The sequence below is a fragment of the Dreissena polymorpha genome, chromosome 5 (genome assembly GCF_020536995.1).
Source record: "Dreissena polymorpha isolate Duluth1 chromosome 5, UMN_Dpol_1.0, whole genome shotgun sequence".
NCBI classification, from domain to species: domain Eukaryota; kingdom Metazoa; phylum Mollusca; class Bivalvia; order Myida; family Dreissenidae; genus Dreissena; species Dreissena polymorpha.
In genome coordinates, this window is record NC_068359.1 from 9,776,502 (window position 1) to 9,802,475 (window position 25,974).

Genomic DNA, 25,974 nt, shown 5'->3' on the forward strand with positions numbered 1-25,974 from the left:
TCCATCATCGATTGCACTGCGACATAACTGAAACCGAAACGACAACAACACCTAACAAATTTTTAATAAAAATCATGAACAACATCTTCATATGATAACAACAGTCGTTCCAATTTAGTTTGAAACCCATTCAAGCACCTCAGTGCCCAATATGACATTAACTTTTAAGCGAGTCATATTTCTTGCTCCACTCGACACGTAAACTTCATATGATGATCATTGTACCAGTTGTAAACCATCATATGCAATTGAAGTTTGAACAAGGCATTACGCCATTTATTATATCCAAATACAGAATATGCACAAACTTCACAAACAGTGACCACTGTGACCTTGACCTTACAACAGAACATGGACTATGCAAGCCAAACATAGTCTTGTTAAAATTACAAAATATATTTCGGTACGGACACAAATAATAAACAGAATAATAAATGAACTAATGGACGAACATAAAGCAGATCACTACCCTGGCCCTACAACAATTAGTTGCACGGTAAAACTGTTAACGCATTTATATTTTATGGAAAACAATATTCGAAGAATCAGTTTTATTTGCTGTTTATTGATTTACACGAATCTTTTCAATATCATATTCTTTAAAATGTGTTAATTATGGTGGCATATTTCTTAAAAAAACATATCATACATATTTCGAACATCTTCTGAGTTATTATTTTTTTAATAAACACACGTTCATACCATACTTAATGCAAAACACGAACTTGTAACTTAATGTGAAGATTAACATCATAACACGGAATGTTTTGTCTATGTCTAAAGGTCAATTTTCCGTTAACATATATAAGTGTCAATTGTCCATATACATATCTAGGTGTCAATTGTCCATTTATATAAAGAAGTTTCAATTGTCCATGTACATAAAGAAGTGTCAATTGTCCATGTACATATCGAAGTGTCAATTGTCCATGTACATATCGAAGTGTCAATTGTCCATGCACATATCGAAGTGTCAATTGTTCATGTGTATATCGAAGTGTCAATTGTCCATGTACATATCGAAGTGTCAATTGTCCATGTAGATATCGAAGTGTCAATTGTGTACATAAAGAAGTGTCGATTTATTTTGATATAACGTGTGTTAAATCTAATGCGTGCAAAGCTTTTTTAGACAATTTTAATATGTTTTCTTTGAACTGGAGAAATCGTTTTACTTATTAACCTTAACACATCCTTCATCCATATAAATATATATTAAGATATTTATTTGGAGTAAAAAACATTGAGTGATGTAATGGCTACGTCTAAAGTCAACCTCTTGCAATTATTTAATGATATTTTATTGAAAAAATAACGTTATTTTAACTTCAGTGTAACATCTTACTAAGTTTCACATCTGCTTAACACAATAAATGAAAACTACGTTAAAGAGAACATACACTCTTATTAACCAACAAGGTCCAGTAAGTCAAACTAGCATTCCTGTAATGTTCATACTGTTTCTATCAAACTAGCATTCCTGTAATGTTCATATTGTTTCTATCAAACTAGCATTCCTGTTATGTTCATATTGTTTCTATCAATCTGTGCAATTGTTCAATCATCATGTGCAGAAGACAACACTAATTACAAAATTTTGAAATAAAATGTGTGTCAAACTTATTATTAAACTATTTACGAAATACAGTACACACTTTAACAGAAAATGTTTTGGGCAATTCTTTCTTGGCTGATGCACACTATGTGTTCACGTTGTGGCTTATGTTTGTATACATGTTCACATTGATTTCTTCTTCTATTCAATGCAATTTCGTGATAAAAATGTCCAAATTTTCATATATGAATGATTACAATACGTCATGCTGAATTCAAAACACTAATTAAAGATAGTGCTTTGCACTAAGTAATTAAATGATAATTGTTTATTATATTTATTCTGACTAATATTTAATAATACTGTTTTCCAAAAGTGATGTTTTAGTATTCAATAGAAAAGCATGGAATGTGTTGTTAAATGAATAATCAATAAAACACACACATGAAATTCAAGCCTGTAACAACAGTCATGTATAAACCCAATATAGCGATAAATCAAAGCACTATATGACTGCTAAATCAAATATAATTACCTGAGGGACTCGATTTATCTTCTTAAAATCACACATGGCATATACTTTTTAAGCCCATGCTTTTGGTGATGAGTGAGACGGATTGTATATACATAGACTTAAATGAAATATTGTTTGATCTTTTGTAGTCGCTAGGGCCAAGAATGTTCAACAGGATTAGTCATCTATGTAACTATGTATAACAAGGAGGTGTTCTGCTCAGTATACCTCACCTTAAATTGAAAATTTTGGGAAAAAAAAACAAACAGATTACTAATCAAGCTCCACTTCTAAATAATAACAAATTTGAAAGTCTAAACATGTTTACAAAGAACATCTAAAATTGATGTTTTCGCAGACTTTGGCATGTGTTGAAGTTTGTCATTAAATGCTTTTAATTGATAAATGTAAAGAATGGATCTAAAAAGCTCCAGTAAAAAACAAGAATAAAAAAGGAAACCTCAACAGGGCCCGAACCACTGACCCCTGGAGTAAAAGACTTACGCTTAGGCCACTCGTCCATCCATGCTCATACCATCATGTATTTAATATTTTATATACGTTATCCTCGTAGCATCACAAAATATTACGACAACAACAGAATTCCCCAAATTATTTTCTCGTTTCGCGTCGCAACGCTTTATTCTTTTCAGGTTTTTAAATCCCTAACAGATGCATATAATGGATATTTTAGAGAATGGTAAATGTTCAGTATTACTGTTTCCTCACACGTAACTACAACCAAAACTTTGCGAATTTGAATCAATTGTTCCAACTTTTGTCAATTTACCAAAACGTTAAAAGGTGCCTTAAACAACCGAATTTTCAAAACAAACTATTTTAAAAATGATCAAATAAGATTTACTTATGAATAATCGTATTATTTCTAGTTGTGTAATTATTTATACACTTGCGAGTTAGTTGATTGGGCGTAACTAATCTTTGTTAGAGATTTGTAGATTTGAAGAACGCTCAAAACGTTTGAGTATACTAATGTATACCATTTCCGGTATCAAATGGAGCCTCTCTCAAAACATGTTATGACTAAGGGTAACACGTGTTCCGTTTTTCATTAAAGCGACACGAAAGCCCGTATGAATGTTATTGTGCTTCAAAAGGGTATGCAGTTTACTGTTCTTTCTAAGGGACACAGACATTTGACTTAAAAATGCATCACCATTAAGTCTCGCCTATTGATCAAACATAGACATATTAAGGATTTCGTGTGAAACATTGTATCTTGTTTGGCAATTTTAAGCAGATACAATCAATCCTATCCAACCTAAATATAAGCTTAAAAATACAAAACATATAATGTGTCATTACTATTCGGTTGATATCTCTTTTGAAATTTTCAAACCGACCTGAACCATGTGTCTCTAGGCGAAACAGACTAGACTACACTGCCGCGTTTGATGACTTAAAAGGAAAGTGGTGACAATTTTTGCTGAAATTGCTTTCTTTGATTTTAATAGCTTGGTCGACTGCATCACGACGGCTCCATACTTTTACTAAGATCAAACATTCCGCTGGAAAATGCTCCGCTTATAATATAACACTATTTTAGGCTTCAACGTTTAAACACCGAAGAGATCAAAGTAACCAAACTGAGGTAGAGAACAAACTGACCATTTTCAAAGTTAAAAAGTTAGATATTAAAGTTAGTGTGATTGAGGTGTATACTTTAAATGATCAAAGTCATCAAAGTGAATGCAAGAAACTATCTATCCCTTTTGAAAGTGAGAACTAAATTATTAAAAATCCTGTCGAGGCGTCGAAAGTTCTTTGAACACAAACCATCAGCTAGCCACTACTATTTAGATTTAGTCCGTGGTTTTCCTTAATATCAAAGATATGAGCAATTTAAATGCTATATAAGCTGGCTGGATATTTATTAAAATGTGTACACTCAGTTGATGCCTTTTGCCGGAAATATGAACGCCAAGCACGTTTTGGTAAGAACCTTTCAGTATTTGTACTTCAGCCGTCGAAATGTATTGATAAATCATAAATAATTAATGAATCAGAATCTGGTAAGAGTGGTGAGCCGCTAAATAACTGTTCGCTTTATGTTTCTTATATATTAAATTTGTAAAGTTATCTGTAGACATTTATTTTTCTGTTTATGTCTTAATCACTTGAGTGTTTGCTTTCTCAACTGGACTTTTTATATCTATTTTTTGTAGATGTTCGTGTTGGTATTTGCACTTCTGGGGATACAAGCTATCTCAGGGCATAAGAACAGAAACAGGAACAGTCACAGTCACAGAGGGCCACCGAGATATAATCCAGGTAGGTTGTATATGCTTAATACCTTTAGTTTCTGTTTTATTGATATGTTATTTAAATTGCAATGCTTGTGTCTGAATGTTATTGACAAAGTAGTTCATAATTCTTAGCCTCTTGGACTTATTTACATTTTAGAACCCGGAACTGTTTGGATTAGTTTTATTGTTACACGTAATCGTTGAGTCAGACTAAACAACTGTTTATTTTAAACGCTGTATTAGATTATGCATAAGTTTTTTTTCTAAAATGCATTAAACCATGTTTATGTTTTCGATTTCGTCTGATAAGTATTCATGAACAAAACAGTTTTACATTTGTTTGAAAATTATGTATAAACAGCCTCATTATACTACCCTTTTCAAGTACATACCCTTCTTTAAAAATCTGACCTTGATATATTAACTGAAATTTACATGCATGTCCGTCTATTTAAAAATGTATTACCTATTCAATGGAACTGATGTGTGGGTACCCATTAGTCACATACAAACAACTATGAACTATGCACATTTTAGGGTACATTTTCGAGTTTCAGTGTATACAAATATAATTTAATTATGCTTATGTAAATCCGTTTTTATTATATAGAGACAAACTCAGCAAAACTGGAAGAAATGTACGCAAACAACAACAACAACAAATAGTTCCACTTGATATAAGCGCTTTGTGGCTTTAATGTGTGTTTTGATTGGTATGATGTTCATTTGAAATCATTAGCAGATTTCATATGTTCAAAAGTAATAAAAACGTGTATTACTATTAATGTAAGCACAAATAGCATAAATCTAATGAACATTTTCCTATTGACACAAATTAATAAAACTGTGTGTCGCAATATTTATTTATTTATTTTCACTGATGAAGCAAGAGACTTTATTTTGTTAATCTTACGAAAAGTCGAGAAGTTGGGATGAGAATTTTCTTTGCTACACCTATGTACATCCAAGTTGACTCTAGACCAATAACAGGTGTGTGCTTACAGCAAAAAAGTAACTACATTTATTGATTGATTTCAGTACATTTTTTTCGTATATTCTTTTTTTTCGGTCAGGAGTCCACTAGAAACCGTACCATACCTTTGTATTCTTAATTCTGTTCAAACAGTTTCACATACTTTAGTAAATCTGTAAAACTTAAAAAATCTTGTAAAAGAAAGAATGTGTAAGAACATCAAACATTTGAACAACATTATTAACTGACACATACTTCAAACAAATTAGCGACTGAAGCTGATTTAGTTATTTACGTAAGACTTTACTTTTTTGGATAAAGCGGTGCGGTGAGCTGTCATATTTGCCAGCGGTTGATTCATCATGTTTATTTTCCAGCGGTGATAGGCATGCTGCGCTGCGACCGGGGCAGTGGAGGGAAATGCACGTACCTGAGAACCTATCAGATCTGCAATGGCATCAGCGACTGCCACGATGGGACGGATGAGTTCAATTGCCCCACAAGTAATATCAACCTTTGTATGGTATCCATATAACAAGATTGAATATACTTTCTTAAGAATAAGCTATACTTTGGAAAAAACAAAAACACATGGTTTAAAATAAAATGTCAAGTTTATTTGTCGTGTAGATAAAGAAATCAGAATTACAGCACCGATTGTCAAAGTTGTCTAAGTTTTAAACACTGTGTCAACGAGGTATATAGAAATATAAAAAAATGTCTGTGACGGCTCTTGTGGAATGGGGAAATGTATCAACATGCACTCAGACATTTGGAATATGAATATTTAGTTTTAAATTGTTTGCCCCTTCATCGTTCTGAACATAACTCTTTGATGTCAAGCCGATATAGTTTAGCACGCTGGTCATGACTCCACCCAAGAACCTCCCGGTAAAAGGGTGGCGCTTAATTCACACCGTATATATACACCACAGCGACCAAAGAGCTCATATAATGTTGTCTGTTTTCAGGGCCATCTGTGACATGTCCTACATGCCCGACAACAACGCCTTGCCCTACGACAACCCCTACGACGACCCCTACGACGACCCCTACGCCAACCCCTACGCCAACCCGTGCCACGACGGGCATGGGCTAGTTCTCCATTGAACAACAACACCAACAACTCCAGTTTCAACAACTAGTGATACTCCTAAAACCAGCTAGATCAGCGACTAGTATGGGCACGCCTTACAACAACTTCCAGACTAACTATCGCCCGCTTCAGATACAGGAAATTACAAATAAAATAAACGTTCGCGATAACATCAAACATTTTCTTCACCCATGCGAAATTATGATTTATTTTTAAGTCCTTGAAATGAACAGACGAAACAAAACACGTACTTGATGCATTATTGAGCAACACCATGATATCATGGTGTTGACTGAAATTAAGGAAAGCAGTGTTAATCATTTGGATTTGCCGGCTTTATTATACGAATGCCTGAAAATTTGCATTCAAGTAATAGTTGAACAAAGTCAAAGCAAAATGTACTTAAATATATTTGCTAAATTATACAAGGTGGTATGATTAGGGTTAAAAACGGGAACACATTCAAGAAAAAAACAACATTGTGTTCGCTAGATTTGGTTTGCCATGATAACAAAATAAAAAGCTAGTATCGACAAATCCTTCTTAAGACTGCTTTCCATTTATGACGGTACATGATTTTTGTTTGTTTTCCTCTTGCTTCACAATTCGATGAGCTTCATTTTATCATCGTATTTTTAAGTTAGTAAAATTATCACGTTGAAAAAGATTTAAATGACTTGTTTTACTTGAAAAACAATAACATTGAAACAACAATTGGGTTTTTATTTAAATGCAAGTATTAGTTGTTCTTTAAGTTTGAGACTCGAGAATAAATATTCAGTATGCTGATTTCACACTTCATGTCTATGCGCACCTACACAATACAATTTTCCCCTCATGAACACTGTACATCTATGCGTATACAGACTTCTAACATTTTTGCGCACATTAACATTATACATTAATTCGCACGGAGACGAAAATACATATCTGAGTACAGTAAGATTATACATCTAAGAACATAATATTTTATGGAACTTTCGCATTAGAACACTTCTATACTTTATGACCAGTTTTGTTCATGATATTTTACTTAAAAAAACCTGTGATTTATTGGCGTTTACGCACATAACATTCAATTTCAAATTTCTCAACAATCGCTTTAAATCTAAAGTTGTTTATTTCATCTCTTTATTTGTTCACCAATCTTAACAATTTATTTTTTAGTATTTAACTTAGACATAAAATTGTATTTTAATTGAGTTTTTATCATTTCAATATTACTTCGTATGCTCAGACAAACCACAGAGTCCTGTTAACATTCTAATAAGCACATTAATTTGACAAATCAGCAATTGTAAAGTAGAGATACGTTCGATTTGAGCATATGTGTTTTAATCTGTGTCGCTAAAACGCAGAGATGCCGTTGAATTGAGTAATAGTATAATATTTCTTTGAAAAAATATTTTTTAAGCTGAAAAATACTCTTAGAAATTGCTCAAAGGAACAAAATCTCGATAAAGTTGTAATACTAGTCATTCATTCCAAAAGATCTAACGAGGAAATGTACATTTATTTACGCTTTCAACATAAGGGGTGGTCTGCTTCTTCTTTATAAAAAAATTAAGCATATTTAATACTTCTCGTCAAAGTATGATGATTTCTTAAATTGTTAAAGAAACATTTTTAAAACATACTGTTATGTGAGATCAAATAAAGATAAGAGGGCAATATAGCAGTGTTTCATATGCGGAGTTACATGTTGGGTTTGTGATTTTGACGAAAAATCAGTAATATTGAAAATCTACATATATAATTGCATTATAATAGATTTTACCACATAATTATTTACTTCGGATTTTAACATAAATTATTCGATTTATTTTTAGCGAGATGGGTTCTTTCGCTCTCAAATATTATAAGACAAAGAATATCGACTTATTGAATCCCAGAATATTTAGTACCCACCCAGTCCCCAAGATCACATTTAAAGCACAATATATAGCTTAACCTTGAATATACAACCCTAATCAATGACTTTTGCATATTTTAATATAAAATATTTAATACAAAGATCATTAATATTGCAAAAATCGCAGTCCTACTTATCAATTTCTATTCAAATGTGGATTCAATTTTCATTCGTGGTCATATTAAACCAATATTATCGTATTATCTCTGAAAATATGTTTCATAATACCACTCATGACATTATAATACGATCTCCCACCCTGAAATATAACTTTCATTGCAAGTAACTTGAACACCGATTTAGAAAATCAAATGTGTGAATCGTGCAGAAACAAGTAATAATCTTAAAATCGTCATCCTTTCCTTCCAACCTGCCTATTCGGATTACCGTTGTTCAGAGTGAACTTTGAGATTTCGAACAGAAATGCATGCTAGAAACTCCTTAGACCTTGACCTTTAATATGTTGACATCAAAATCAAACGCCGTCTTCTTTTAAGTAAAAGCATACCAGTGTGAATGATCGTAGGTCAAATAATTTTGGAGATATCGTGTGTGAACGAATTTCTTATTACGCCCTTGCGACATTGAAATGTTACTTGTTGACGTCGAAATCAATAGATGTCGCACTTCACTTTCAAACAAGCATAATACCAGTGTGCATGGTTGTAGGTAAACTTGATATCTAGATATCGTTCAAAAACAAAATTGTCTACGGGCAGACAGACTAACCGACAGACTGACGGTCGGTGTAGCGTAAATTTTGTCATTTCGTGAATAATGTCAAATAAACCGGAAGTATTAAGAATTCTCACAGTACCCCGTGAAATTCTTCAGAGCAGTGGTCGTGAAATATGTCAGATCGATGCACATTAATAATTTACTAATTAACATTTTTGTTTCAATACAAGAAGATGTCCCATATAAAAGAGCGTTCTTATGATATTGTAGTTATATTAGGATATCTGTTTGTTTCGGACGTTGAACGTAAACAAGTTTTTCACAGCAAAAATAACACACACAGCAATAGTTATAGCTCCATGCAAACCCCAATGAAATTTAAACGAATTGCATATGACATTTTATAAACTCGATGGTATATCTGTATTGCATTGTAAATACATATTTTGACTCGTCATGTACAGTGTTGCAGCATTTAAATCACCTTATCTTTAGCCAAACTAATGTATCATTTTTAATTATATATTATTTGAAGATAAACACATTTTAAAATCTAGATCTGATTACACAACAAATTCAGTCGCAGAAATGAATATTCACAAAACACAATCACCTTCATAATCAAAAATTTAGCAAATACAAATGAACAATAAATAAAGGAAAATTATAATTAAATAAGAATTAGAAATATAACTTATATGCACCTTCCAATATCATCATTGTTTTGGTGTCTATTATGAAGTCCTTTCCGAGAAAAAAGGCTAGACCCGCATACTCCTACCTTATTATCTAACTATTATCTAACTAGACTATTGAAAGTTGGGACGAATGTAGAATTTAAGCTGCAATTTTCGAGCCAATTCGTTGTTACTGAAAGTTTTCATTTTTGGTGTGGTCTTGTGTTGTGTGTGTGTGTCTATTGGGGGAGCCGGAGTGCTGACTACTATCCAAACTCACATGCTACCGGGGCCAAAAGTCAAACCGGGTCACCTTGGTGAGAAGCGAGAGCAACAACCACTTCGCTAGCTGGACAGCCACATCATTCATTCAGTCTGTCAATTAGTTTATATTACAATCCTTACGAATCTTTAACCAATCAATGACATTGTACAGCCTACACATCCCCTATCATCATTCTCGATAATGAACGAAGGTAATTAATATGGTTTTTCAATCCTCAAATCAGTTAAAATTACCGGTCTGTGAATAATTCAGCTCACTAACACTATGATAATTACTGAGGTCAAATAAATGGTTTTACTATCCCCACATCCAATAATTATTAATTGTAAGTTTCTAATTTATATAATACGCCACATTCATCAAATGTAGTCATTAAACTGGAAACGGCGTGTTTGCTACAACATATACTTTTCTCGCCCTTGATCACCACTACTAAAGTCATCAGTCTTTACGATAATTGCTATAATGCAATATCATGAATAACTATGCAAATAGTGTCAAAGGTAAAATAGTCACTAGCAAAACTGTATACATTACAGAATTTCTATTAATTTTAAACTAAGCGCACGTTGTCAGACTAATTGTATGGGCGAATCGGACTTTCCTTTACCATGAGCACTTATTAATATTTACCTTAATAAATGTAAACCTTACACCTATGACAACACTACTTTATTCCTGAAAAAAAGCAGTTCTATAAATATTCATGTACTATGTAAATATAAGATGACCGTGCATCGACTCGACTCACAATTGTTTACGTTTATAGGTTAAAATGCACTTTCAGTGTTAACAACACTTTATTTTATGCTTTCCGGTGGTTTATAGAGAAATATCAGTGAATTAAAACTAATAATTTCACAGTTTCAAACAGTGAAAATCATCAGTGAAAATTATCGATAATTTTTACTGTTCACTGTGAAATGACGTCATTTTTTGACGAAATGACGTCATTATCACAGCGAAATTCTTTAGTTAAACTCTTTAACAATGTACATAAACTGTGAAAAAAACATAGATTAAGAAGAAAATTTGTTGGATTCGGTGCAATATCGATTTTAATTCACTCGTGATCATAGAAAAAATATATTTTTACTCGTCGTTGCGCCACTCGTGAAAATATTATTTTCTATGATCACTCGTGAATTAAAATCGATAATAAACCGAATCCAACAAATATCCTCTATCTCATCTATGACAGATATAAGCTTGTCTTCAGTCCGTTAACGACGTAGTGCAAAATATAGTTGAAATTTATCAGTTGGTCTTTAAATCCCCACTGTCTAGATATTATATATTAGTTTACCGTCAAAGTATTTTGAATCTTGTTCAATAATATGAAACGATAAAGTCATAACCACCATCCGGATGATTGAATTTAAGTCAATATGTTCTTTGATCTAAGCAACTCCCTGAGCAATATAAGATATCATACCCTAATCAATACTGAGGTTATTCCTTTTGTCTCATGATTATGAGAAGCGAAAATGATCATATGATCATTTAGAATCTCCAGTGTGGGTCTTATTTTTTACTGGTACTTTAATAAAAATAGTTCCAGTATTTTTGCCAAACATTTTGTTTTGCAATTTTTAGACAAATTTTATTTCTTGGAACATGATCAGCATTACATTTGTGGACAAGAGTTTATAAAAATATGTTATGTAAATAATTGGTGTTGCTGTATTTATGACTTGCACAATGATTTACCTTTATGTTACACTTGTTCATTAGATTTTCGGAATACGTACTGACTACTTCATGAATTAAAGGCAAAGAAGGATTATATAAATAATTTATGGAGTTCACTCATTATTCGAGACGAAAGCACTTCCTGATAGCAACAGGCATATTGGTTTATTTGATATCTTCCGCCGAATAAATTTTGATTATTGGTTTGCGCAGAAGTAAAGGAATAGGGTTGAGTTATTTCTAAATAAGGCATAGATGTACAAAAAATGAGCGGGGACTACCTCTTATGTAAGAAAATTAACGTGGCATCGGGTATTTTCGACGTAGGGGTATTTTCGACGATTGCGCATTTTCCGGTGTAAACATGCGTACCGCGCATACTCAACGGAAGTCACATGTTGTTTACATTTACTATACATAGCTCCATCAACGATGACTTCATTAACCATTTTATGGCTATACGGACGGTAAATTAACATACTTTTGTTCAAATATGGTGCTTTTCATGCCTTTCAGCTAATCCCTAAATATCACCATTCATGTATACAGTTTTACTTTATTTAACAACAACTTAAAGTTTTGACAGTTCGTCTGCTTCACTCGTCATACATACCATAGTAGTCACGTGATATTCATTTGAACCTGTAGTATACTGTTCAACATAAAAAACGTGTAATAAATTATGCGAGTCTTACATCTTTTTTATTGTTAATTAAGATATTTAATCAATAAAGAAACAGTATTTGGCACTTACAAAAAAGGTACATATATATTTTGTAGCACAAGTGTCCTTCTAGAGGCCCTAACAGGAGGTATGACCCTGGGTATTTGACAGAAGCATACTAGGCTGTGGTAGAGGATGGGATTTCAGTGGAAAGAGCTGCAAAGGTGTTCGCAGTGCCCATAACCACTTTAAAAGATCGGGTTAAGGGCAGGGTTGACATAGATCTGGGCCGCACACTTTGTTCACGCTAGATCAAGAGGCATTTTTATCTAGCCGTTTTCAAACAATGGCTGAAGTAGGCTATGGCTACTCACGCCAGGAAACAATCAATTTGGCATCTGACTACGCTGTACACCTAGGAGTAAAACAGAAAGCTCAAACCTTAGGATTTGACTGGTTTTATGGCTTCATGTCCAGATGGCCAAATTTGAAGTTGAACAAGCCAAGAAGTCTTGAACTATCACGTGCAATGTGTGCTAATCCAATTTCGATCAACAATTACTTTAAAGAACTGACAAACATAATGAATACATATGACTTAACAAGCAAACCTGAAAGCATATTCAATATCGATGAGAAAGGACTGAATGTTGAGCATAAACCCCCCAAAATTGTTTCTGGAAAATTATGTTAAACCCAAGCAGTTACATCTGGAAAGTCAAAAAGTGTTACTTTGATTGGATGTGTTAGTGGTGTCGGACACCAAATACTACCTTATTTTGTGTTTCTAGGTAAGCGTATGTTGGACTCCCTTTTATCAGGAGCTACCCCTGGAGCAGCAGGCACAGTCACAGAAAGTGGATGGTCAAATTCTGTCATAATTGACCATAATATGAAAAATCATTTGTTGAAGCATTTGCCAGCTATAGACAGTGGTTATGTTTTGATATTATATTATGGCCACAAGAGTCACGTATCTTTGCCATTGATTGAAAGGTCAAAAAAAGAACACATAATTCTGTTTGTTTTGCCCCCTCACTGTAGTCATCTGTTAAAGCCCTTAGATGTCAGTTGCTATGGGCCCCTTGAACAAGCCTGGAATTCTGCCTGCCATAGACACATAAGAGAAAGAGGTGGTAATGCCATCACTCGGTATGAAGAGTGTGCGCTTGCTTGCAGAGCGAACACAAGTACCCTGACTTCTTCAAATATTCAGGCAGCTTTTGGAAAGTCGAGTGTAATTCCCTTAAATCCAAATGTGATAAGCCCCTTGGATCTGGCTCCATCAAAAGCTTTCAAAAACAACAACTCGACTCAAGCTGTTCCTGAAAAATCAGACGAATCATTTTTTTCAAACAAAAGGTGGTCAAATTCTAAAAACTGGTCAACAGAAAAATCCAAGGAATACCCTAAGTAAAGTTGTTGGAGGCAGAGCTATAACAGAATCGCAAGTTGTTGGCGCAATAAAGCTTCACTTGAATTCACAGAGCAAACAGTGTTCAAATGTCACAGGTGTCTCTTCCGCTGTACCCAGTACCTCCGGCCTTCAGGTGAAACGAAAGCAGCCCCCAGTTAAAGAGGTGGTCAGCTCTGACTCAGATGACCGTGACATTGCAGAGTCTGACAAGTGCATTATGTGCAAGCTCTTCTATCCCCCTTGCACTGACACAAAGCTTTCATTCATTAACATTGTCAAGTGGGGATGTTGTGATTTGTGTCAAGGATGGGTACATTTGACATTAGGTACGCAAATCAAAGTACTAAGGCGGGGTGACTCTTTCCTTTGTCCTAAGTTACTGCTAAAGATTAATAAACTAGACAGCTGACATAAATTAAGCTGTGAATATGTTCTTAAAGCTTTTAATTTCTGTTCAAACTAGTTAAATACAGTTTAAATTGTTCATTATTTAATTGAAACATACCCCTTATCTTTGTTAAAAAGTATGGAACTAACGTATGTGTAACGTATTTATTAGACAAAGACTGAGTTCGGCATTGTAACTTTATTCACTGGTCTTATTATATATTGACACCGGTCATATCGGTCATAGTACATATCGGGTCGGATACCACATTCCTCCCCAAGTTGATTTAGAAAATACATCTTTTAAGAATGAAATATATAAAACTTGTTGATGAAATAGTAAAATATTTGTTAACTATGTAAATCCAAACTCAACTAAATAATGTTATTGTTTTCTATTCTGAACTTCTATATAGCTTCATTCATGTCAGTCATCACTTATATACTATAGTATATGTGTCTTTACTTTTTTTTGAGATCACAAGATTTATCTCAATCAGATAATAATGGAATATAAATATCATGACTAGAAACATATAATGTAGTTCAAAACAAATCCAGATGTCACATGAATACGAAATGTTCAAACAAACAACATTAACTCCATACTGACTCATTAAATGAATGAATGATGGTTGTTTGATTCTTTGAATGTGAAGTTAACAATAGACATGTTTTTTTCTGTTACTATAACTATAAAACTAATGACTAATATCTTAATGACTAGAGACAACTTGTGTTGTCTTCTGTTTCACAAGAGGATTATTATGCCTCTATTAAACACAGTGAAACAGCTTAACTCTATTCAGTTATTTCACATAGGCTTTCAGGTATGCTGGTTCCCGTCTGGTTCTCTCAGTTCCCCGGGGTGATTGGACCGGATTGGAATCAGTTTGGACTGGATTGGTATCAGTTTCACAACACGGATAAACTATGTCCTCAGTATCATCATCGTCACTGTTCGCGCCGTCTTCATTTTCTTTTTTCGTTTTCTTGAAAAACGAAGCGTTTCTAGTTACTTCCCTCTTGTTATTTTTGGCAGTTATTATACTTCCCTTTCTCTTTTTGACACTAAGTGTCTTAGGATTGAAACGACTTGAGCACTTAGTTTAATGTTCGTTTTCAACAAGTACACGGTCACCTATTTTCAAATCATCATTTTCTCTGACATTGTGTCGTTTTTCGAAATATGCCTTGTTTTTGGCTTTTGGCATAGCGTCATTCTGTCGAACGTCCTCGTCGACTTTCATCACTGCATGTTTTGCAGGAACGTCTGGTAACCGAGTTCTAGGTTCTCGCTGGAACATAAGCCTAAAAGGTGTGTACCCAGTGGCGGTGTGTACTCCTGTATTGTCGAAGGAATCTGAACATCCCTTGGCGCCAGTTTTTCCCTTCGACAAAGATTGTTTTAACTGATTTCATTACAGGTTTATTAAAGCCCTCAGCTTGGGAGTTAGCTCTTGGCCATCTTGGAGTGATCTTACGGTGATTGAAACCACAGTATTTTGCAAATTGTCTAAACGCCTCGGAATTGAACGGACTACCATTGTCTGTTTTACTGTTTTTGGGACACCCATTTCAGATAATATCTTGTCAAACACAGGTATGACGCGATTTGCAGAAACAGAAGGTACTATTTCCACAATGGGATATCGTGAGTATTCATCTTTTACAACCAGTAAGTATTCACCAGAAGGTAAGGGTCCACAAAAGTCAGCACTCAGGTCTTGCCAAGGACCTGCAGGGAGTTCAGACATTTTCAACGGTGCGTATTTCTTTTCATTAGTGTTAGCTTGATATGCTAAGCAGTTTTTAATTTCTTTTTCAAGTTACTCATTAATGTGTGGGAACCACACTTTGGAACGAACGAAAGATTTAGTTCTTGACATTCCTTGATGTCATTCGTGTCCTATAGTAACGGCCTTGGCATACAGCGATCTTGGCAAAACTATTTTGTCACTTTTTTAACAAAACATTGTCACTATGGACCGTCAACTCGTCTCGCACATGTCTCAACATTGTCAGATCTTCAATGCTTATTTCCTCTTCGTTTAGGTCTTTCATTTCGTGCCATTTCCCAGTTTTAACATATTCTATCGCTTTCAACATAGTTTTGTCTTTGCACGTTTCAGTCTTAATTTCATCTAGGTTCATTGCCATGGGAACAGAAGATTCCGTAATGAAGTTAACGTACTGTTCAGCGACATTTTCGCGACTTTCATTATCAACCGGGTGACGTGACATAATCTGATGGCTTGTCTTTCCCTCGTCTGTACTTTATTTTAATGTTAAATGGCTGAGGTCTCAAACCCCAGCGCTCTATCCTGAGGGGTGGCTGTTTCTTTTGCCAAATGGTCTCGAGCGGTTTATGGTCTGTGACAACAGTGAATTCTGGCGCTCCTCGAAGATACATCGCAAAATGTTCGCTCTCGTACACAGTCGCAAGGGCTTCACGTTCAGTTTGACTGTACCGAGCTTCTTTAGGGGTTAGTGCCCTACTTGCATATGCTACGACTCTATTTTCCTGTGTGAAGATCGCAGAAACACCACAGGGACTCGCATCAGTTAGTATTTCAGTGCGTTTCGTCGGATCATAATAGCACATGACTGTTTCACTTGACAATTCGTTTTGTAATTGTTTAAATGCATTTTGTTCGATTTCAGTCCACTCCCACTCAATGTCTTTTCGCGTCAAATTTCTCAATGGCTCTGTTTTGTTTACGTAGTTCTTTATAAATCGCGAACAATAGCTGGTCATGCCCAGAAAACTTCACTCACTGTCTTAGGAGGCATCATTTCCTTGATCGCCTTTACTTTCATCGGATCTGCTGAAATTCCGTTTTCACCGAAGACTACACCAAAGAACACTATCTCCTTTTTATTAAATTCACATTTTGATTTGTTCAGGGTAAGGCCCTTTACAAGCAATCGTTGAAATACTTTGTCTAGAGCCTCATCGTGACTTTCTTGGTCCTTGTCGTATACGATTATGTCGTCTGATATGTTCTTTGCGCCTTTGATGTCTTAAATCACTTCGCGAATGACTTCTTGGAATATTTCAGATGCTCAGTTTATTCCAAAGTTCAACCTTTTGTATCTGAATATCCCCATGTGTGTGTTGAAGGTAGTGATGTATCTGGAGTCTTCATGCAACTCAATGTCATGGTATCCGGAGCGAAGATCACGCTTGCTAAATACTTAAGCGCCATTTAGATCTGTTACCAGTTCATCGTTTGTTAGTAAGAGATGTCTTTCTCGTTCAATAGCTTTATTGGCTTCTCTCATGTCTATGCACATTCTTATTTAATCTTTATTTTTCTTTGTTGGTCTTTCTATGGGCAAAATTCATGGTGTTGCCGTATTTTCTACCTTTTTAATGATATAGTCTGTCACTAGCTTCTCGATTTCTTTTTCGACCTTCTTCCTCAGGTGGAAGTCGTTCTTCTGTTTGTTTGTGCGACCGGTTTTACCTTTTGATCAATGTGTAATTTGAATGTCTTGTTTTTCAGTTTTCCGATTCCTTTAAATATGTCATTTGTTTCCTTTATTCCGTTAATAATTTCTACATTACTGAGATTGCATGCAGTTTGATAGCTTATCAGGCTGCCATAGTGTCCATCCACTATGTAGAATGTTTCAATGCTGATCATCTTTTTTTTTTCTCTATCGTAAGTTTGCATTTTCCTTTAACCTTCAACGGTCTTTGCCCACCATATGGCAATAGCTTTGGCAGATTTCTGCGTGACAGGGTTGGCGAGCCAATTTCTTCGTATAACTTCTCATCTAGGATATTTACTGACGCGCCGCTATCGACAAGTACCGTTATGTCTTTGTCGTTTAATCTTATTCTTGATTTATGTGTTTTTGGTTTTGAGGACTTTATTGCATATACATGGTCTTCTTCAGATGAGCTGGCCTCACGATCATTATCAACGGTTCTGACTTTGCCCTTATTTTCACCTTTTTGTCTTTGACGGCAGACGGACTTGAAATGATTGGGACGAAAACAATGGTTACATGTTTTCTCCTTCGCCGGACATTGACCCCTATGAGGAAATATTCCCCCACAGTTTCTGCATGTGGACTGCTTGTTTACTGGCTGCTGATCACGAGCTGCAGGAAATCTTCTTGGCGACCACCTCTGGCTCTATGTCTTCGAGCACGACCGCCATGTCCTCCGCGTATTTGGTTCACCGGCTGGTATTGCTCTTTTCTATTGCTGAGGCTAGTTCAAGCGACCGACCTAGTGACAGTATGTCTGCCAGCTTTTTCGTGTTGTTGCTCAATGCTCGTTTGCGTAAGCGAGGTGATTTGCAATGCTGTATGACCTGCTGTAAGATTTCTCCCTCTGTATTTGTAATTTCATAATTTCTTGATAGTGTGCGTAATTCAGTTACAAATTCATCAAGGGACTCGCCGTCTTTTTGTTTGCATGTCCTGAATTTGTATATTTCCATTTATTTGTTTATTTTGGGAGCAAAATAGTCAGTTATGACTTTTTTGTATTAAAGTTTGGTTCTACCTCACTCTTTTCTGCCTCATATGTGTCATATACACGTTCACCTGCATAATGGAGTAGCAGAGCACGTTTACGATCATCGTTCGTGATGTTCAAACCGACCAGGAGGTTTTCTAGCCTACCGACCAATTTGCCCCATCGATGGGTGACGTTTGCTTGTCTGCATCGACATCGAATGATGGAAATGGAGGAATACTTGCCATTGTTTATGGATACACTATTTTAAGTTTGTTTTCTTGTTTTCCTCGTCGCCAGATAACGTATATGTAACGTATTTATTAGACAAAGACTGAGCTCGACATCTATTTTACGCCACATCGGCATTGTAACTTTATTCACTGGTCATATTATATATTGACACCGGTCATATCGGCCATAGAAAATATCGGGTCGGATACCACAGGAACTATTTACTATAAGTGCATCCCGACCGTCGAAAATACCCCACCCGATACGCAGAACACAACCGGTGAGTATCGGACATTTTTCTCTATTGTAAACACGTAGACAACTTTTCTGAATATTTTTTTTTGATAAAAATCTATTTAAAACAAATTTGTTTATGAAAGTATTCATGTCTTTCATTTTTATTTGCATCATTTATATTGACATTTGTTGAAAAATCGCTACATCGTCGAAAATACCCCACACCAGGATATACGATTCGTGTGCAGGGCATTTCTCATGATTAATATGTAAACACTCATAAAGTTCAAAGTTAAAATCTTGTATGCTATCTGAGATATAGACCTGAACATTTACATCATTCAAAATGAACAGAAGGGGCAATTACTCTTATTTAATAAAGTGTAGGGTTATGGTTGTAGTGTATGGAACTTCTTCTTAATGGTATATTATGTGAGAGTTAGACCTGAAAATATACATCATACAAAAACAACAAAGGGCAAGACATCTTATAAAGAACTTGTACGGCTATGGGCTTGTTCACAGCTCTCTTGCTAATTAATATATTTCACCCATAACGTTCCATATTGAAATATGTTAGCGTATCTGAAATATAACCATTGAAAGTAGCATCGTACAACAACAAAAGCGTACAATAACTCTTATTTAATAAAATTTAGGGTTATGGTACTTGTGCATGGCTTTGACAAAACTATGTTGAAAGCGATAGCATATGTTAAAACTGGAAAATGGCACGAAATGAAAGACCTAAACCAAGAGGAATTAAGCATTGAAGATCTGACAATGTTGAGACATGTGCGAGACGAGTTGACGGTCCAAAGTGACAATATTTTGTTAAAAAAGTGACAAAATAGTTTTGCCAAGATTGCTGTATGCCAAGGCCGTTACTATAGGACACGAATGACATCAAGGAATGTCAAGAACTAAATCTTTCGTTCGTTCCAAAGTGTGGTTCCCGCACATGAATGAGTATAATTAAAAAGAAAATAAAAACTGCTTACCATGTCAAGCTAACACTCATGAAAACAAATACGCACCGTTGAAAATGTCTGAACTCCCTGCAGGTCCTTGGCAAGACCTGAGTGCTGACTTTTGTGAACCCTTACCTTCTGGTGAATACTTACTGGTTGTAATAGATGAATACTCACGATATCCCATTGTGGAAATAGTACCTTCTGTTTCTGCAAATCGCGTCATACCTGTGTTTGACAAGATATTATCTGAAATGGGTGTCCCAAAAACAGTAAAACAGACAATGGTAGTCCGTTCAATTCCGAGGCGTTTAGACAATTTGCAAAATACTGTGGTTTCAATCACCGTAAGATCACTCCAAGATGGCCAAGAGCTAACTCCCAAGCTGAGGGCTTTAATAAACCTCTAATGAAATCAGTTAAAACAAGCTTTGTCGAAGGGAAAAACTGGCGCCAAGGGATGTTCAGATTCCTTCGACAATACAGGAGTACATACCGCCACTGGGTACACACCTTTTAGGCTGATGTTCCAGCGAGAACCTAGAACTCGGTTTCCAGACGTTCCTGCAAAACATGCAGAGATGAAAGTCGACGAGGACGTTCGACAGAATGACGCTATGCCAAAAGCCAAAAACAAGGCATATTTCGAAAAACGACACAATGTCAGAGAAAATGATGATTTGAAAATAGGTGACCGTGTACTTGTTGAAAACGAACATTAAACTAAGTGCTCAAGTCGTTTCAATCCTAAGACACTTATTGTCAAAAAGAGAAAGGGAAGTATAATAACTGCCAAAAATAACAAGAGGGAAGTAACTAGAAACGCTTCGTTTTTCAAGAAAACGAAAATAGAAAATGAAGACGGCGCGAACAGTGACGATGATGATACTGAGGACATAGTTTATCCGTGTTGTGAAACTGATACCAATCCAGTCCAAACTGATTCCAATCCGGTCCAATCACCCCGGGGAACTGAGAGAACCAGACGGGAACCAGCATACCTGAAAGCCTATGTGAAATAACTGAATAGAGTTAAGCTGTTTCACTGTGTTTAATAGAGGCATAATAATCCTCTTGTGAAACAGAAGACAACACAAGTTGTCTCTAGTCATTAAGATATTAGTCATTAGTTTTATAGTTATAGTAACAGAAAAAAACATGTCTATTGTTAACTTCACATTCAAAGAATCAAACAACCATCAATCATTCATTTAATGAGTCAATATGGAGTTAATGTTGTTTGTTTGAACATTTCGTATTCATGTGACATCTGGATTTGTTTTGAACTACATTATATGTTTCTAGTCATGATATTTATATTCCATTATTATCTGATTGAGATAAATCTTGTGATCTCAAAAAAAGTAAAGACACATATACTATAGTATATAAGTGATGACTGACATAAATGAAGCTATATAGAAGTTCAGAACATTGTGTTTATTAGAAAACAATAACATTATTTAGTTGAGTTTGGATTTACATAGTTAACAATTATTTCACTATTTCATCACCTAAAGAGCGTATACAAGGTTTTAATATAGCAATATGCTTTGCCCCCTGGTGGCCATAATTTTTGACGGACCGAAACCATTATTAAACTAAGCTGAGATATAATTAGGACAAATGTGCTGACAAAGTTTCATTAAGATTGGTCGATAATTGTGGCATCGCAAGTGTTAACAAGGTAAATGTTGACGATAGCCAACACACAACAGACAAAATGTGATCACATATCGTCCCAACGATTTCAGTAATTCCTAAATTTAACCAGTGGATTGTTATGTACATTCATGTCATAGATTGCAATAAGATATGACAACAAAGGTAGAATATCTCCAATCCACGCGGGCATAGTGGAGAAACATGGAATCAATCCTCTGCTTGGGAGTTTCTATATCATGAAAACTCATAACTATACAAACTAAACTATTAAATTAAAAACCAATCATTGGGAATGTAAATATTATAACAAGCTGGCCAGTGTTCAGTGGTTTGTGCCGGCACAAAAAACTTCCTTACATTGCTGTTCTTTTGAGGAGACCAATTGTCTGTCATCTCCCTGGCTAGCAGACTCAAATATCCATTTATTATCTGAAAATACGGAAAGGATTTCAAAACAAAGGTCATGTGTCATTCATAACTAGTGTGTTAACAATGTTTCACAATGTACGTGAAAAACTGTCATGCCCCCTAGCAGCCATGTTTTTTTCCCCGAAGAACCACAACCATTTCATAACTCGGCCAAACAAAAATACCACCATAAGCAACTTTATCATCATAATTATTTCATTTATAAAGTTGACCTGACAACTCTTACTGCCAAAAATGATGATATAGTGATGAGAAAGATCAAAACTATTACCATCTTCCTCATCATAATTAATATTGCCTACATATTGTTGGTCTGACAAATCACATGTGAAGAGATGATCATCTTCTCATGAGAAAGACAAGTCATCAAGACTACAACTTTCATTATCATCATTATTGCATACTTAACTGAAAAAATCTAGCCGGCATTACTAATCATGTTTCATGAGAAAGACAAGTCACCATCATCATATTACCACTTTTATCATCAATATTATTGCAGACATGGAGTTGGTCTGACAAATCGCACTGGCAGTAATGAATATGTAATCATGTCATCACCACTACTACCTTTATTATCATCCTAATTGCATACATAAGGTTGGTCAGACAAATATCGCAGGAAGTTATAACCCTTTTCTAATGAAAGACAAATCACCAGCACAACCATCTTCATCAGCATCATCATTATTGCTAAATAGATGTCTGGATGCAATACGTCCATGATAGCATGTTTGTGCATAAATGAGCACTACATTAATTAGTTGTAATTAGTTGTGTGTGAAAAAGAGATGAGTGCACATTTGGAACTACATGCGGCTCAAAGATAAGGCCCAAATATAAACATCTTCAAACCTATCACTTACAACCCAAACACTTACCTTCCAACAAATTAATTTTAATATTTGTATTGCTGACATACTTACCATGAGGAAATATGGAAGGCATAATTGCTTTTATTGATAATAATCATACCAATTTAGGTGGACTATAGCTCAAACGGCAAATTAAGAGAAGGGCAGAATGTCTGGATGCAATACGTCCATGATAGCATGTTTGTTCATAAATATCATAATTCAGCTTTAAATCTGTTTGGCAATATGTCTAAATTATATGTATTAAATGTCTGTAATTATTGTGTTTATTAACATGAGTATATATTGAATGTGCATTGTTTGTGGACTTCGCAATCCCTGTAAATTGTAGCATTATCTGTGGAACACGATATACGGATAGAACTCGATTTCAGTTTTCATCGCGATTTATCTATGTTGATTTAATTATAACACAACGTTTCCTTCTGTCCGTACCATATTCTGAACTACATGATATATGCAGTGGCCTTTCAGACACAATGACAACAACAAATTGTGTGCCTTCTATGTTCGACTGTGTGCGTGGTGCTGATCAACTGATCCTTTGCATGAAGTGATATAGATTGGAAATGTCAATGGTGACGTGTGCAATTTCAGACGGGAACGTGTGCAAAATCACGTGCCCAAAGGTAACGACGTTACATGACGCAACGGACGTATATGGACGTTAGTTTAGATAGACCATGAGATTATACAAATATCAATAGGCCGCATGCTTATTCAAGTCATGACTAATGAGTGAAACGAGCAATGGTTAATTACTTGGTGCGCTCCCTTTGTCTAGTTTCAAAGTAATGATGATCCACCTGATTAATTGTGGCACTTGATGATTATTTTAGACAAATGTTGACAAATATCTTACAATTTCTTGCGTGCATTATTATCAGGCTTAGTGTATATTTTCGTTCTGAAAGCTAACATGTAGTACACATTTATATCAATTTTCTCAAGATTGTTTGTTTCTTTTTTCCGTATTAAACATATAGCTCTACTATGTCTTCATAAAGAGGATCATATTGATTGTGTCTTGTCTGTCATTCCGTTCAAATGTAAAGCATAATTGCTGAAGTGATGAAATTGCATATAAATATTCATTTAAACTATTTAAAGTTTAAAAGCAATAGCCTTGATACTTTAGAAGTAAAGCGAATCTAAACACAAAATGTAACCATATATTCAAAGTTACTAAGTAAAAAAAGGGCCATAATTCGGTAAAAATGACAACCACAGTTATGCAACTTGTCCTTTACTGTCCCCTTATGATAGTTTGCGAGTGTTCCAAGTATGAAAGCAATCTATGATTCTTTAGGGGTAAAGTAAACCAAAACACAAAACTTAACCAAATTGTCAAGTATAAAGGGCCCATAATTCCGGCAAAATGCCAGTCAGAGTTACATAACTTTGCCTGCACAGTCCCCTTACGATAGTTAGTAAACGTTACAAGTATGAAAGCAATGGCTTTGTTACTTTAGGAAAAAAGTTGACTTAAAGACAAAACTTAACCAAATTTTCAATTTTATAAGTATAAAAGTGCACATAATTCTGTCAAAATGCCAGTCAGAGTTACATAACTTTGCCTGCACAGTCCCCTTACGATAGTTAGTAAGTGTTGCAAGTATGAAAGCAATGGCTTTGATAATTTAGGAAAAAAGTGGACTTAATCACAAAACTTTACCAAATTTTCAATTTTCTAAGTATTAAAAGGGCACAAATTTCCGTCAAAATGCCAGTCAGAGTTTCATAACTTTGCCTGCACAGTCCCCTTACCATAGTTAGTAAGTGTTGCAAGTATGAAAGCAATGGCTTTGATACTTTAGGAAAAAAGTGGACCAAAACACAAAACTTAACCAAATTTTCAATTTTATAAGTATAAAAAGGGCACATAATTCTGTCAAAATGCCAGTCAGAGTTACATAACTTTGCCTGCACAGTCCCCTTATGATAGTTAGTAAGTGTTGAAAGTATGAAAGCAATAGCTTTGATACTTAAGGAATAAAATGGACCTAAACACAAAACTTAACCAAAATTTTCAATTTTCTAAGTATAAAAAGGGCACATAATTCTGTCAAAATGCAAGCCAGAATTGTCTTACTTTGCCTGCCCAGTCCCCTCATGATAGTAAGTGTACCAAGTTTGAATGCAATAGCATTGATACTTTATGAGAAAATTGTACCTAAACGCAAAACTTAACCGGACGCCAACGCCGACACCGACGCCGACGCCGACACCGACGCCGACGCCGACGCCAAGGTGATGACAATAATTCATATTTTTTTTTCAAAAAATACATGAGCTAAAAATGATATAGTACTTCAAATAACATACTAAGCTTTTTTTTTTTTTTAAACTACCTGCTTACCTGGTGCTGTAACTGTTAACTCCATCCCTTAGCTTAAAATCCGATAATTGCTGACACGCTTTCCCATTCGAACGCTCATTTTTGTACTCATCGGCCTAAACCGAGAACGAAATATAAAAAATAAAATATATATAAATATAAATATAAAATTTGTATTGTCATTGCATTGCTTTGTATAGATTTCTTGTTTATTACGCATTGTGTTCATCGTATTTAAATGTTGTTTTTTGTTGTTTTTTTTGTGTTTTTTCTTATCTCGATGTATTTTTGAAATTGATTAATTATTGCATGTAAAGATAATATGTCACTCCCCCCCCCCCCTCCAAACGAACTTGTAAACACTGTATGTGTTTGAACTCCTATTTAATAGTTCCCTTTTTATCTTTAATAGTAACATTACCTAACACTAATATTAGCGGTCCTATAACTGTTCTCACCTTGAACCGGAATATACTGTAAAACTCGTTTTTGTTATGTTGCCCTTTTTGTATATCTTGTATACTTGGGTGTAAAATAAAGAGTTGTTCTGTTCTGTTCTTCTGGAAGTTGTAATACGCATGTTTGGTAGGGTATGTGATGGAATGCGCTTAAGTTTGGATGGGTTATTTAAGA

At 35.0% G+C, this 25,974-nt stretch overlaps 1 protein-coding gene across 1 annotated transcript in view; it reads left to right on the forward strand.

Annotated features, from left to right (window-relative positions):
• Window positions 1-12,660: 12,660 nt before the first annotated feature.
• The window catches only part of LOC127881393 (mucin-5AC-like), a gene marked incomplete at its 3' end in the record, with an annotated part of 19,079 nt that continues 5,765 nt past the window's right edge, over window positions 12,661-25,974 (forward strand). Inside the window, exons 1-3 of the mRNA XM_052429196.1 lie at window positions 12,661-12,723; window positions 13,802-14,041; window positions 15,740-15,883. Coding sequence (XP_052285156.1) covers window positions 12,661-12,723; window positions 13,802-14,041; window positions 15,740-15,883 — 447 coding nt within the window. The remainder of the gene's footprint in view (window positions 12,724-13,801; window positions 14,042-15,739; window positions 15,884-25,974) is intronic.